At 36.8% G+C, this 16075-nt stretch overlaps 1 protein-coding gene across 1 annotated transcript in view; it reads left to right on the top strand.

The window, feature by feature from the left end:
* The window catches only part of GABRA2 (gamma-aminobutyric acid type A receptor alpha2 subunit), a 64466-nt gene that overhangs the window by 33274 nt on the left and 15117 nt on the right, over positions 1–16075 (top strand). The window contains exons 4-7 of the mRNA XM_008641407.2: positions 4930–5150; positions 7463–7545; positions 10396–10539; positions 11342–11494. Of these exons, the coding sequence (XP_008639629.1) occupies positions 4930–5150; positions 7463–7545; positions 10396–10539; positions 11342–11494 (601 nt within the window). The remainder of the gene's footprint in view (positions 1–4929; positions 5151–7462; positions 7546–10395; positions 10540–11341; positions 11495–16075) is intronic.

The following is a 16075-nucleotide window of genomic DNA, read 5'->3' as shown; positions in this document are numbered from 1 at the left end:
ATCTGAACTGTTTATCTCATAGTGTGTCAACCACAGTATTTCTAACTGTTTTAAGGACTCAGTGAAAAGCTGTATATGCCATTTCCCCTTCGCTTGTTTTTAATTTTTTTTTATTTGCCTTTTAAAAGTCTTATATCTTATAGTATTTAAAATTTGTTTTGTGGTTATATATATATATCAGTTAATGGCTTTAAGAGTGGTCAGGAAAAAGACAAACATACTTTAGAGAAATGACTATTAAAAATTTTTACAAGTAGGGAATGAGGAACTCTGGCTTGAACTCTTCATTAAACAAAATGCTGTGTTTTAGAAGGTAATAAAAAAAAATGTTCAATCTGCTTCAGGACAATACTGCTTGCTAATGGACACTTACAATTTTTGAGATATTTGGAACATGTCCATCTTTACTTCAGATGCTAAAACTGCCAAAATCTGCCAACCATTATCGGAAAGGATAGGAGTATGGTTTTTGTTTTTTGAACTTTTCCCATACAAGTCTGGCCTTAGCAAAAAAAAAAAAAAAAAGAAGACTACCATGTAGTGGAGATTGCTTATACTCAGGTCAGTTAAATCTTCTCCCAGAGATACTAATGTCTTTTTTATGGTGCATACTGTTATGCACAACAACCCCATATTAAAAGAGGAATGAAATTTCCTCACCATTTTGTTCTTCTGACCATTGAAGAGGGTCAAGTGCTTCTTAAAACTGCAGTAAGAATCTCATCATCTGTACCTAAATTTCATGGAAGGTGCTATAATACATATTTGAAAGATTATGTTTAATTGTACTGTGTTAGAGTTTAGCTGTGTAAGCACCATTTTAGACACCACACAGTAGGAAACACTTTCTTGTCTAGAAATGATCGCAGGAGTCCTTTGAAGACCTGGAATTATGCTCCTGTGATTTTGTGGAGATACTGCACTATATACCGGAGAGTGGTTAGGTCATGTCCAGAAAGAGCACAGGGTTTTTTACATAGTTTTTTTTTTTTTTTTAACATCTGCAGAATGAATGAAATTAGTATCAGGTATTAATCGGAGTATTTTTTCCTAGAGTCCAGATTTGCGTTTCTCACAGAATATTAGTCTTGATTGAAAAAAAAACATTACACAGGATTTACCACAAAGTGGCATATACATCAAATAGGAATTATTTTCAAAATCTTTATGTAGCATCTTTTGATAAATGCTGGCTTTTTATCATGTTGATTATGTTCAAAGTACTTCAATACCTTCCTATTTTTTCATTTATTTTATATGGTAACATCAATAGAGATATCCATGATCATAAGTAGAATAGATTTGGCATGGAATGGAACATGGGATCACTGAATACAGCACTGCAGAGGCAGAAGTTGTATTTTGCTTTTCATAATCATTTTAAATGGATCTTGACAAATTAATTTCACCTCTGTGCCTTAGTTTCCCTTCATACAAAATTGAGATCCTAGTACTTCCACTGAAAAAATGCAAAGAGGTCTGTAGAAAGTTAAGTTATTTAAGAACTATGTGAGATTTTACTACTATTGTGGTAAACAGAAGCAGAAGGTGTTCATCATCATTCACACCAAACCTTGGTTTATTCTGTGTTTCCATCTTCTAAATGAGATGTTCTGAAATAAAGGTCTCCAGCACAGGCTGGATGGTGTTACAGACCACCCCAAAGGTGAGGGTAACTCAGGTTCTATATAAAAAAGTTAATTTTGGAAAATTTTGGTTGCAGGGGAAAGGAGGTATGTAGCCATTTTGGTTATTAATATCTATAGCAATACAAAAGCATAAAAATAACACTGAAGAAAATTTACAAGGAAAAGAAAGAAATAGAAAGAAAGGAGAAGAGCAGAAAGATATCATCACTCGTGGATTCAATGACAAGACTTGGTTGTTGTAATTTCAGTGTTTGCTGGTCAAAGTGATGGTCTCAGTTTTGATCTGCCAGGGTGGAGGAAGCCCATGAAACATAGAGTTCAGTGGGTTAATATAGTTCAGATTTACATGGGAATGCCCAGACACCTCTCCTGGGGAGGGGAGTTTTATACTGTCTTTTGCAACACCATGGATCTGTTGCAGCTGTGGATCATGTACAGTCCTCTGGTGGAAGACCCCAGAAATGAGTCTGGTGGCTATGGTCTCTCCCTGACAGACCAAGCCAGGGCTTATTTTCAGCACATCTGCTGAGTTGGGTTTTCTTGTGGATACATTCTTCTCAGCCTTGTTTACTTCTCCTTAGACCTGAGATAATTGGACAAAAGCAGCACCTTTATCTTATCTCAAGTTCCCATCAGGAGGCTTAACTTACTGTCCAGATTTCCAGGAATTCACAGAGGCATACCGGGGAGAGGGAGAGAGGGGAGTTCTGTGGTCTCAGATGAGCAGTTGCTTCTTCATGCAGTTTGCCATAGTGGGCAAAGTCCTTTGGTGGTTACCTTAAGAGTGTTTGAGCCATTAACCATTACCTGTGGACCAGTCAGAGATTTATCAGCAGGATCTCTCAAGGCTGCAGTTCAGATTCTTTCCTGCTCATTCTACTTCCTTAGCTGTTGCCTTGCAGCAGATGCGAGCTTTTGTGAAATGTTGCTGTTTTGATTTATTGGTGTTTCATGTCTGCTTTTTTTCCTGTTTTATTTCTCTTGTAATTCTTTTTATGTATGTTGGAAGACAGTTAAGAAGCAGGATCTTTGAAGTTCTTTATTGATGGAAACATTGCAAAAAAGTCCAGATTTATATTCTAATCATTTATGTGCAGGGGTGCTTGTCAAAAGAACCTGCAGGACATATCACTCACTCCTGTTGAATTTCAGTGGAATTTCAAAGTCTTACTCCCTCAGGCTCTTATTCCCAATTCTTTATACCTCAAACATCAATCTTACCACAAAAATGATTTATTGGTAAGCCCCTCAGACAAAAACCATGAGGAAGCTCTTAGGGCATTTGTTTTCCTTTAATTACCTGGTATTTCTATCCAGATTTCATATACTCCCCTGCTGCTCCTGATCCTCCATGATACTATGCATTTTGTCACTTTCCCTTGTCTGCAACTGCTATTTGTAAATGGGATTTTAAGTCACATGATGTTTAACAACTAAAACAACATATAAATCAGCAAATAAAAGAGGACAATTGAATGTGGTCTGTCATAGACAAATGAGCAAACCACTTGTTATGAGGCAGTGTCTCTGGCAGTGATGAGGGACTGTACAAAATCGAGTATAATATCAAAGTAAGATGTTTTAGAGGTTCATAATTTTGTATTAAACAGATATATTTACTGAAATACTATTAGAGATAATAGAAAATGGAGTTAAAGAGAACCAAATTAATTTTCAGTGTATTGTCACATTAGTTTTATTTAATATTATTTTAAATATTTAAAATCTTAATTAGAAAATTCACAAAATTTTATCACATTAATGTACGACCTTCTGGTATAGTTAAAAATTGAGCTTCTGTTTTTTGTCAGATTAGTTTATAAGTATCCATAATTTCCAAAATATCTCTTCCCACTTGTTACAGTTCGTAATGAGAACTGATTTCTCTCCTGCCCCTGTCATGCTCCTTCACATAAAAAACTTCTCTTTCCTTTATTCCACATGCTCTCCTTAGCCTCTGGCCCTGACCTGGAAAAGGTCCTCACAGCTCTTTGGCTCACAGACCAAAGGAGCTGAAGAGAGCTGTCACTTGTCGCTGTCTAGTCAGCACTCCTTTTGTATTGCTGTATGATTGATGGAGAAGAACCTTAATGCTTGTTAAGCAGCACACGAGGGAGCCAGCAGAAAATGATAGAGGCTGATGAGTTCTTTGAAGTCACTTTTATATTGAAATCCCTTGAAAATTTTATATTGGTTAAATTTTATCAGGCCTTTTCCATTCAAAGACCGTTTACTTGAAAATGGTTTGTGCAGAGCAGTTGCAGTAGTACAGACTGCTGCAGCATACTAATACTTTGAAATCATGAGACCATTTTGTACCTGTCCAACAAAACAAAATTGCACCAAGGTAGCATTTGCCAATATGCTGAATACAGTTTGCTTCCAACATAGTTTTTAAGCTCTCCCATATCCAATTTATGTGCTGTGCTGACAGTAGCAAAACATTAAATCCATTTACAGTTCCATTTTGAAGATAGTTGATGAATTTACATTATCAATGTTTAGTCAGTTGTTTGCTTGTGTTGTGGTTTAACCCCAGCCAGCAACCAGCTAAACAGCAGCAAACCCCACCAGATGGGATACCCAGCACTGGTTGACACAGGCATCTGGTCTAGGTCATCTATTTTTGCTTGCATCCTTTTTTTGCAGATTATACTGCCTTCCCAAGACTAGGCATCAGAGTAATGCTCACCAGGCAGTGAGTGTCACCTGTTAATCATCAGCTATTGTTTCCTACCCACGTACTTTTGTTCATAAAATCCACGCCACTACAGAGCCTTACATTCCTCTTTGGAGAAATCTTACATCATTCTGCTTGTATATACTCTACCCTTTAGGGGTTGCCTTGTTTCCTTACTTCCAGTCTCAGCCATTCTCCATGCTCTTGAAATGCTGGGTTACTCTACAGGAGAAGATGCTGAAAGAACTATTTAATGTCTTCCTGTGTATTTTTTCCTTACTTTCCTTCCTTACTGTGTTTAATGAAGATACCCATGTCACAGATACTTTGTGTATCAGATATACAGAAATCTAAATATTGAAAGAGTTCAATATAAAAACAACATGAACAACAAACCAATCATGAAGAAGAATGTCATACCCTTAATGCATTGACTTCCTGTTTATTATTTTCAGTATTACACAATTTCTTGCGATGATTGTTCTCCCTTGACAATTTTACCAGGGGAATTTTGCAAACAGAGGTTTTCTATTCTTTGTTCTCAGAAAGCAGATTAGTGTTTCATTGTTTCAAAAAAAGCATGTATTTTTTCCATTACAGGAGTACACGATAGATGTTTTCTTCCGTCAGAGATGGAAGGATGAGAGATTAAAGTTTAAGGGCCCAATGAACATTCTTCGATTGAACAACCTAATGGCCAGCAAAATCTGGACCCCAGATACATTTTTTCACAACGGGAAAAAGTCAGTGGCACATAACATGACGATGCCAAACAAGCTTCTACGAATCCAAGACGATGGGACACTCTTGTACACCATGAGGTATGTCTGTTCATCTGTTCATCTCTTCTCCACTCAAGCTACTTCTTGATGTGATTTTTCCATCGAACAATTAAATCAGGTTTCAGGAGAACTCTCCCGTGTTTATTTCTCTCTAAGGAGAAAGAAAGCTAGGAAAATGTGTGTTTAGTTTCCAGTTCTGTTAAAAGTCTCTTGGCTGATAATGAATTAGATCAGTTTTCCTACCCATGCCTCAGTTTTCATATTTTTGTAATATATTAAAGATACTGAACACCTGAATAAAGTTATCTGAGACCTTCAGATAGTGTTTACCAACTCTGTCTTAGAATCATTAAAATAGTATGAGAGTTTTTCCTGTTACTGCAGCCATTGTACTGAATATGTGAGCCCCTTAGTAAATTTATTATTAAGGTCAGGAGCAGTTAAAAAACAGAGAAAGAATAAAGAAGTAATAAGGTCTCAAACTCTTTCCAGCGAGAGCTACAAGGAATATATGTCTTACTCTGTAATTACTGTTTCTTTATGTCTAATTATAATATTTTACTTAGAATTTTTTTTCATCCTGTGCATCATTAGTAGCTAGATAAATATTTAGCTGATAAAATGTTAAAATTTGCTTAGAAAATAGAGTATAGAATACGCAAAATTATAAAAAACCATGTATACATAGATATAAAGCAGCATTTTTATAAGACTGATTTCTTCTTTGGTAACTCTTTTTGCAATAATGTTACCTATGTGAATTTTTTTGAAATTTTTAACCAAATTGCCAGAAGCCCATGACTTATTTTCTTTCTTTTTTTTTGGGCAGTACTTAATAAATTGAAGGTGAATGTAGACTTAAAAACCCCAGCCTAAGTAAGATAGAAAATGTGAGCTCTAAAGTGAATGTGTACCGTGGTACTTTCTCCGTGCAGCCATGCCAGCATCCTTGAAGCCCAGTTTCACTACACAACTCTGAAACCCTTACAGTATTGAGTGTTGATGGGTAGGCTGCTAATGATGCTGGGTAATGTAGTGGTCAGAGAGATTCAGAAAAGTTTGCTTGGTGTAAATTGAGACCTCATGTGTTGTATTTTTGCTGGGGCTCAAATCAATATTTGAGCTATTGTCATTCTCTTCTTCCAGAAGGTATAATAATCATATACTATAAATACAGGAAATACTGTTTGAAGCCATTGTGAAGTATAAGCTGGGTCAGATTAATTATAATTAACTAACCATTTTCATTACTTGTAAGTCTGTTGGTTCTCAGGGTACGAGGTTAATGTGTGCACTGTTCTAACTGTTTTGTCTAGACTTTAAACAGCTATTTTTATCGTGTCTACATAAAATGATTGTGTGATTTATATCAGAGGCTCATGCAGTTCTTTCCTTTGCCTTCAGCTGTTTGCTGATTCTTATCTCTCAGTGCCCCTTGAATTTAGAAAAACATTCCTGGGGAGTGGAGGAATAGAAACATGAAATATCTTTTGGTGGAAGGCTGGGAGAAAATAGCAGAGAGTACAATGACTAGGAACCACTGGGAGTACAGAAGGATGTAACTGATGTTTGAGGCTGAGTGAAGAGAGGCATACAAAATGAGAGAAGAAATCTCTACCCAGAGGAGACTTACAGGATAGGAAGGAGAAACATAGGGGTGTTTTTGGTTTTTTTTTCTTAAATTAACAATAGTGGGGTAGTCCATGAAAAGCTTTCTTCAAACTGTTTTAAATTATTTTTTATTGTACTGATCCCCATATATGAAACTGGGATATTGCTGGGGTTTTTTCACAAAATGAGCAAAAGTGGATGCTTTGTTAATATGTGGCCACACTTTACATAAATATAAAGAATAATCACAAGTAACATGGAGAATGAGAAGCAGCAATCTTTTGAAAGAACCCAAATATTTTTTCTCTGTATCTTCCATTCAAACTGTAAAAAAATGAAATTCAGAAGACTGGAATACAGTTCCTTGGCAAGTTAATTGTGTTCTAGATGCTTTTATAATGAGCCTTTAAGAGCCATTTTAGCCCACATGTACCTCAGAATATTATGAGAAGAAAATTACTGTTCTTAACAACCTGAAAATACTTAATTTGTATTTTTCTTTAAATGCCCTTGGCTCATAATTCTGAGGTCAGCTTTTACAGGTTCTTGATATGATAAGTAAATGCCTTTCAAAGGAACACATAAAATGGGAGAGGTAAAAGCTGATTTAAATTCTTGTTAGTTTAATATAAAATTTCAATTTAATCTACTAGATCGGCATGAACTCTGTTCACTTCTGTGGAACTGATTTTCTTGTCCTGCTAAATGACTTAAATGCAGAGCGGTCTTTTGCCTTTTAGGCTTACAGTCCAAGCCGAATGTCCAATGCACTTGGAAGACTTCCCCATGGATGCTCACTCATGTCCACTGAAATTTGGCAGCTGTAAGTATGTAATGTGAAGTACAGCCTTTGATTAGTGAATATCTAACATTTCTCAGCATAATTTTGTTTCAGTAAATTGTTACATGAGAAATGTAAACCGCAAGATGGGACTTTTTAAAAAAGTTGTAACCTGACACATCAAAATCTCTTTTGCCTGTCCAGAGTTGTGTCTTCTAGTGTATTTTAAAGATTTCATGACTCCAGTTATCAATAAACACCCTGCACCTGATCAACTCTGCACTGGTGTACTTTGATTGCAGTGTGCAAACCATACAGATGAACACAGAACTGGATGCACGTAGCCCGTGCAGTATTGACAAAGAGCAGATCAAAGTCTTCAATGAGTGGGTTTTCTCATTTATCACAACAGCTTAGTTTCTCCTTATTGTTAATGATATTTTTTATGTTCTTAGTCAATGAAGGCAATAATGAATGGCATTATGTGATAAAAAAATTTTTTCCTTAGTGCATCGGCCTGTTATAGACAGGTGGAATTTGACCTCACTATGTATTATGTTAACAGCAGCATTATTTCACTTTCTTAGATTACAGCCATTCTTCTTCTTCTTCTTTATTATATATATTTTCTGGATCTTTTACACAAAAGTTTTCTCTTTTTTTCCCTTTGGCTGCAGCCTACATTCTCTTCTGGGCCCAGGAAAGGAAATGGGGTCTTTTTGAGACAACAAGTTAAAACATATAAGTTCTGGCTGATTTTACAATAATTGTAGCAACCCCAGAATACAAAACAGGATATGCTGCCGCTAAGGACATCATTAACCAGATGATGCTTGTCATAGCACTGTGCATTCTCTCCACTGTGCTCATATCCCTTTTCCTTGGAGTTTGTAGCAAATTAAACCAAGCCTGCTCTTCTGATGATGTTTCCACACTTGAGGGAAATCTTAGCTATGGATATAAAAGATCATTGAAATGAATATAATGTGCATCATGGAGCCTTTTCTTGCCCCCTCAATATTATATTTATAATACATAATGCAGCCTGAATAACTAACACCAGAGATGTTAGCCAAAATTGGCTACTGACTGATAATATTTACATATACGTGCCCAGCAAGGCATGTTTGATTTATAAGGTGTTGCAGGAAAAGAAGACTCTTATGTAGCCTGAAAACAACTTGAAAACTCCTGTGATAATGAAACTCATACTCAGGCCAAAAGGCTACTTTCTGCATGTGCATTTTTAGATTGGAAACCCTTATGACTAGGTATATTGGACTTTGTGTGAACCGCTTCCTTTTTTGTCTTTTTTTTCAGGCTTGATTGTTTGCTTTTCTTACCAGCTTGTCCTTTATTCCCTGCCTATGGTTTTCTAATAATCAGAGGAATTTTAAATGTGAGCAATGTGATTTTAAAAAAAGCCTGTCTTTCATTTCCCTCAAAGTCACTGTGCTCCAGCCTGTTGGCACATCCAGGGGACTCTTATTTCTGTTCATTTTGAATGGCTTCACACACATTTTATTTCTTTATCTAGGAGTTATTTCTAGAGAACTGTGCATTTTTCAGCTTTTATTCTGGGATAGAATCTGAATGATGAATAGTGGTGAAAATAAGCAGGAATCCTGAGGATTTTGGTTTAACTAAGGCAAGTTTGCCTGTGATATACACTGCTAATCTTACATTGCTAGGAGGATCATCAGCATGTACGAATGTCTCTTTTTATACATAAGAGAAAAGCCAAACTGAATGTATGGGAGAAACTGTAGCTTAATAGATTGGTTTTCTTTATTCTTTTCAAAAAGTTTAGCTGACAGTGAAGAGAATGGGGACAAATCAACAATTTGCCATACTGCTGGTTTGCATTAAAGCAGAGATATTTTTGTGGAAAGCTGGAAGGATAGATGGGAAGTGTTAAAAATCTCTACTTGCTACCCACCTGCTAGATTTTGTTAGTCATGCAATTTATGGCTAGTTGCATGAAGAAGCTACTTTCTGAGCCTCCAGAGATTTCTTAAGTGAAAATGTTTGCAGACCAACAGTAATGATGCTTTACTTTTTAATTGCACTGCAATTATTGTGTAAGATTTAAAATGCACTTGTCTCAGTCAATGAAAATGAACACACAACTTCTTCCATCAGTGGTTTACTCTTTTCCTTTCAAACTCCATTTGTTAATAGGATATTAGACTGGAAAAACTTTCATACTCATTTTTTTCTTACTTAGTGGAGAGGCATTAATGGTTTTTAAAATACAGGGTTGATTTGCTTTCATACTAGTTTATCTTGACAGACCCCAGGCTAAATGTATGTTTGAGCAAGAATGTACTGAGAGAGCAGCCTGTTTAATGTCAGTGTGTCCACCAATACAATGGCAACTAACGAGATTTAAGAGGGTAGGCAGGGCAAGGTACCAGGGTGTTGTCACTGCTGGCTTCCCATGTTTAAGTCTGAATTTCAACTAATAATAAAATGCTTGTGATACGTCCCTGAATTTGAGAGTGGAGACAATGGAAGGTCAGAACTACACAGCAATGAATTTTCAAACTGCTTGTCTAAATCTTACAAATTGTCATTCTTTTCATCTGCCTTATCACGAATTATAGGATACGTATAATATCTAATCTCTGACAAGTCTTTTGACAGTGTAGAAGAGATGTTGTTTGTAGTTTAATAAATTGTGATTAATAAGCCCTGTTCCTGTGCTACAATAGGGACTTACTTTACAGTAAAGCTATTTTAAACAGCCAAATATATTTTCTACCATATCTTTTAAAATTCTTTGGGGTGAGTTTTTATTTGAAAAATAAGTATCTCTTGTAATTCTGTGAGTTTTGATGGTAACTGTTTAATTTGAATTGCTGACGAAGTATTTTACCTTGTTTCTCACAGATGCATATACAACTTCAGAAGTGACATACATTTGGACTTATAATGCTTCAGATTCAGTGCAAGTGGCACCAGATGGCTCAAGACTGAATCAGTATGATCTTCTAGGCCAAACAATTGGAAAAGAGACAGTTAAGTCAAGTACAGGTTAGTAAAAGATATTTTGGAGAAAAAGGCAGTTACTGACTGTGAAGACTGTATTTTAGGTGGTGTTAAAAGCTACTGAAAAAGAATGTTGCAAAATATGATCTATTAGGCATGTACTGTACAAGTCATAGTCAATGTACTGTACAAGTAACACAAAACAGCACTTTACTGATTCTTTCAAATTATAATTAGCTGGTGATAACAGACGTGAACTTGTCCTCAGTAACTGGTTTTTTAAATGCTATCTGGAGCTCCATGTTGAATCCTAATATTTGTAACCCAGGGTTGGGATATTTGTTAAATTTCATATTGTAAATGACATAGATTTTGTCTAAAGCAGACAGATTTCAACCATGTTTCCCTTCCATCATAGTTTTGACATTAAACACTGGAGTATTCTACTAGACTCTGGACTGTTTTCCTGCATGTGCCGGGCTGTGATGGACCCCCATGACTGCTTTCTAGTCGTGATTAAGCTCTCAGGGAGCTGTTGTGTGAACACAGAGTGCTGCTTATGAGCAGAAACCTTCAGGGCTGGAATTCTTCTCAGTGCATACAAGAGTTCCTGGAAGTTCCTTAACACTCACCTTTCATGGAACGCAGTGGGAATAAGATATAGCTGTACTCAAAATCTTTCTTATATTCTGTAGGATGCTTCCTATTACAAAATATCTGTGCTACAATATAACCCCAGAACATTTGTTTCACATAAATGCAGCAAACTTTCTCTTACCAAAGAAATGGACATTCTTAAGATGATAACGTTTTGTTTCATTGTATTTTGTTTGTTTGTGGCACCTAGGTGAATATACGGTAATGACGGCTCATTTTCACTTGAAGAGAAAAATTGGTTATTTTGTCATTCAGACTTACCTCCCCTGCATCATGACTGTCATTCTCTCTCAAGTGTCATTCTGGCTGAACAGAGAATCTGTACCTGCCAGGACAGTCTTTGGTGAGTATACTGAGTAGTAGCATTGTCTGTTTGCAACAGCTGAAGATGCTAGGAAGTACTTCTGAAGTGAAGGGCTTTTCATTCAAGTTAAAGTGTTTGTAGAATGTGATACAATTTCTAGTCCAAACAGCTTTCAACTGCATTTTACACATCTCCTGAGAATCCCAAAGATTTTGGAAATTAGTACATACAAGCAAAATGTCCTCATATATCCTTGACTTTTTTAAGAGGGAAAAAAAATTCACAGAATAGAAAAAGATGACAATGTTTCTATTTTAAAAGTAAATTTAGTAAACCTAGATGATTTTCTGAAATATCTTACTTTCATTGATATTATCCAAGTATTCTTGTACTTGGTAGATAAACAAATTTCTAAATTTATCTGTAAACTAGGCAAATTGAATTTGAATTTGCTGAATTATTTGTGTTAAAGTTTTCAAACTGCAGTTCTTTTAAAGAAACCCTGTTCTGGGATTTTGGGCAACACTTCAAACTCGAGATTACTATGAGGCAGCAAACAGATTCAGCAGAGCAATATAGTGGTGTTTCTCTTACAGTGAGGTTTGGCTCTCTATTTAAGCAAAGTAACAAATGTCTTTCTTATTTGCAAAACAAAGTTCATTTAGTTTGTTTGCTTTTGAAGGAAAAGAGAGCGCAATAAAATTAATGTCTGTGTGGAATCAGCCATCAGAAATGTTGCATAAAATTGTATTATTAGTCATCAGTAAACACCATGTACGCTTCAAAAAATAGGCCAAACTCAAATGCATATTAAGTATGATGCACAACAAAGCATTTACTGTTGCTCCTGGTAGAGAAAATGCCACAAAGCATTGTGAAAATTGCAGGTTTGAATATGAGCCTTATTGAAGTCAGATGAAATAGGTCAGTGGTTACAGTGGGACCAGAATTCTATCATGGTTTTCCAGGCAGCTATCAGGAAGACTTTTTTTTTTGTCTCTCTTCAAAATCTTTGGTGAATTTATCCATTTTTGCTTATGAAAATGTACATTCCTGTTTTCCAGCTTTGCAAGTACACTGTCAAATCCTTCTAAACCTGTGTCTTTGCCCTTTTCTGTACCCACTCCAATACATTTAGGACAGTGTGACTGGTTTGTCCAAAAAAAGTCTCACATCTGCTCTTCCTAAAATGCAGTTTCTGTTACTGTGTCACTGTTAACAAGCTACTACACCCATAGCAAGGCCCTGGGATAATTTTCCTGAAATGTGTCCTTTCCTGCAAAATTCTTTCTTGTTCTTGATTTATTTTTTGTTTACTTTTTTTGGAAATAAGTAGTATCTTCACGGCAGCCTGATGCTTAGCTCTCCTGGGGTTTAGTCTAATGTGGATAATGAAGTGTCCTGCTTCAGGATGTCTTGAGGGAAGTGCGTAGGAGGGCTGCAAGAACAGAATCACACCACTCAGTGACATGAATCCTGAAATCTGTTTACTAAGAACGATGGGTTTATTGCAGGCATAGCAGTTCTGTGCTAGTATTTTATTCCTGCCACACAGACATGCACCCTGTGTGCCACTCAGGGCTCTGTCCCCTCCAGGCTATCTTAGCCTGGCACACTGAACCTGGGGAAACAAGACACATCCAGTCCCTGCCTTATGGAGAAGCCTTAGCCCCAGCATGTGGCATTTGCTCCTCAGACTTAGCCTTTTTCATTTCGTTGGGCTGGATTTTCCCTGAGGAGCTATTTCTTAACATTCTTCTACACTCTAGATGCGATTGTCAGCATAAGCTGCCAGTGGGCTCTCTAAATCCACTGCCTCAGGTGGATCTCCCAGTCTTTCTCCATACCTACTGGCAGCAGCTGTCACTGGGATTTCTGATATGCTCTGGCCTCTTGCCAAATGTGTTACAAAAATGTGCAGTTAGCCAGAGTTTCAAAACAAAGTTCATCTATTGCTCTTTAATGGTTTTTGGCTGTACTGAATTATTCTTGTCAGTTAGAGCTGGGCAGGTACACTCAAGTTTCATCTGGGTGATACTTTCAGGTAGACTCCATCCAGTGACACAAGAAGTCCATACTACAGTTAATAAAACAACCTACATTCAGCAGGGAATATAAAAATTGTAGGGGGTATTCCTTTACACTCTTACTGATTATACTTAATTTTTAGTTTTTATATGGAATAGTTGCTTGCTAGATACCCATCTTTGCATTGTATATTAAATATATCCATATTAAAATATAGTTAAACAGAAGTTACTCATTTTTGACAAAGTGTTTTTGAAAATTAATGAAAATCAATGACAAATTTATTTCAATGACCTTCTTGAGAGCTAAGGACTAACTACTGGAATAGTGTTCCTTTCAAAGAAACATAACTTCTAGTTATTCAAAGCACCATTGAGCATGTATTATTTCAAGGGTGAAAGAAGTTATTTTTCTTTTCCCTTTCTATTCACTTGCAATGTAGTTTCAAGTTCTAGGCTAACATTAAGGGATTGATATAATGAGGCTTATTTTATAGTTGAGCTCTTTAATCCCTTTACTTTATGGTATCTGTTTAATACTGTTGACCTACCCTATCCCAAATGAATTATGGCCTAATGCTATATTGCTTCAACTTTGCTTTAAATTATCAGAAGATGGAAGTTTTGTCATCGTTGATTAAATGAGTCTTGAATCTGTTTTCTCTAGCAGATAAATCTGATTGCATTCTTAGTGAAAGAGGATAAGCCTGGTTCATAATGCCTTCATTTAGTGCAAGATTACAATCTGTTTCATTTAGTAATGTGTTTATTGTTATGCATTTAGTGTCAACAATATTAGCAAAACTAATCTTGTACAGCTTATTGGATTCTTGCTTCATTTTTAATGGGTCATAGCATTTGGAAGCATCACATGTATTTGAATAGCAGCATTAGATGCAGGTGACAGTAAGTCAGAAATTAGTTTTCTTAGTGCTATAGTTATCTATGTTTTAACTCACCTGGAGTGTCAATGAAAATGACAAAACAAATGTAGTTAGGTATATGTTCTTTTCTAAGTGAAGCAGGAAAGAACAAAAATTAGTCTTATTATTTAGTATATTGTCCAAAATGCAGAATTTTAGATTCACATAGTTATGTTCTTTTGTCAGTTCACTGTGATAATTTTATTGTTACTCTGAGTTGCTGTGTCTGTTTTCACTTGTTCTTGATGTGGGTCCTTTCCATGGGGTGCAGTGCTCCAGCAACAGACTGATCCAGCATGGTCCCCTGTGGAGTGACTGGTCCTGCCAGAAGCCAGCTCCAGCGCAGGTTTTGCATAGTGTCAAAGCCTCCTTCAGGCATTCACCTCTTCTTTTATGGGGTCCTCCGTGGGCTGGAGGTTGATCTCTGCTCCACCTTGGACCTCTCTGTGAGCTGCAGGGGCACAGCTGCTTCACCATGGTTTTTACCACAGGCTGCAGGGGGATCTCTCCTCTGGTACCTGGAGCAGCTCCTCCCTCTCCTTCTCGACTGACCTGGGTGTCTGCAGAGCTGTTTCTGTCACATATTCTCACTTGTCTTCTCTGGCTGCAGTTGCTTCTGCTTAATATCTTTTTTTCTCCATCTTAAATATGTCATCCTGGAGGCACTGCCAGTGTTGTTGTTGGCCTTGGCCTTGGTCAGCAGTGGTGGATCTCTCTTGAAGCTGTCTGGAATTGGATCTCTGAGACGTGGGAAACTCCTGGAAGGTTCTCACAGAAGCCATTGCTGTAGCTCCTCACTACCAAAACCTTGCCATACAAACCCAAAGCAACTTTATAATTGTGACACTACAGAAGGAGGAACCCAAGAAAAGTTCAGATTTGTTCTCTGGTTATTTTTACAGGGGAATTGAATAATAGAGACCCGTCCTTTTCAACAGTTCTATATATACAAAGTACCTTTTCCCACTTCATTGAAAAAAATCTCAACTGTCTTTATTCTTCTCTCCTTTCACATGCTGCAGATTATCTTTTGTGCCTTTAGACATATCCTACTACTCACATATTTCTGTATATAATTTCTTAATTGGGGATTTCTGCTATATGGAGATATAATAATATAATGGTGGACAGTGAAAAACTAGCCCTGAGTAAGAGACTGAGCTGGCTGCAAACAAACTAGTATGTCTCCTCAGCTCACTGATGTGTGAAGACACTAGCTCATATTGCAGTGGTGGCATAATTGCATGCAACTTTTACTGGAGTTGGGGTAAATAGCGCTTGCCATTCGGCTTTGGGAATAAGCTTGTCTGTTGCTCAATGGGAAATTGTGTTCCACTGCTCAGTATTGATACAGTGAAGCAGCATGGTAGCAACCGCACCATATGGATATGTAGCTTACGCAACTGATTGAATTCAACTCTTCTAGAAACAGATGATGTTATGGTTCTTGCCTCCCAAGCTATTTAAAAAGGGTGGTTTGTTGTTCTTTTAGTAAAAAGGGTAGACAAAGTGCTTGAGCTATTTTCTGTAATCTTTCTTTCAATCGTTGTTCAGACGCACCTCCTGGTGTTCGAGCAAAATCATGGTACACTCCTTTTGTATTGCATTTTCTAGTAGCACATACACATTGAGTAAATAAAAGCAAACAACATAGTGGGTAGCCAAATGTT

The sequence above is a fragment of the Corvus brachyrhynchos genome, unplaced genomic scaffold, assembly GCF_000691975.1.
Source record: "Corvus brachyrhynchos isolate BGI_N302 unplaced genomic scaffold, ASM69197v1 scaffold17, whole genome shotgun sequence".
Classification (NCBI taxonomy): domain Eukaryota; kingdom Metazoa; phylum Chordata; class Aves; order Passeriformes; family Corvidae; genus Corvus; species Corvus brachyrhynchos.
Note: the sequence above shows the minus strand (reverse complement) of the source record. Positions and strands in the feature narration are given on the sequence as shown.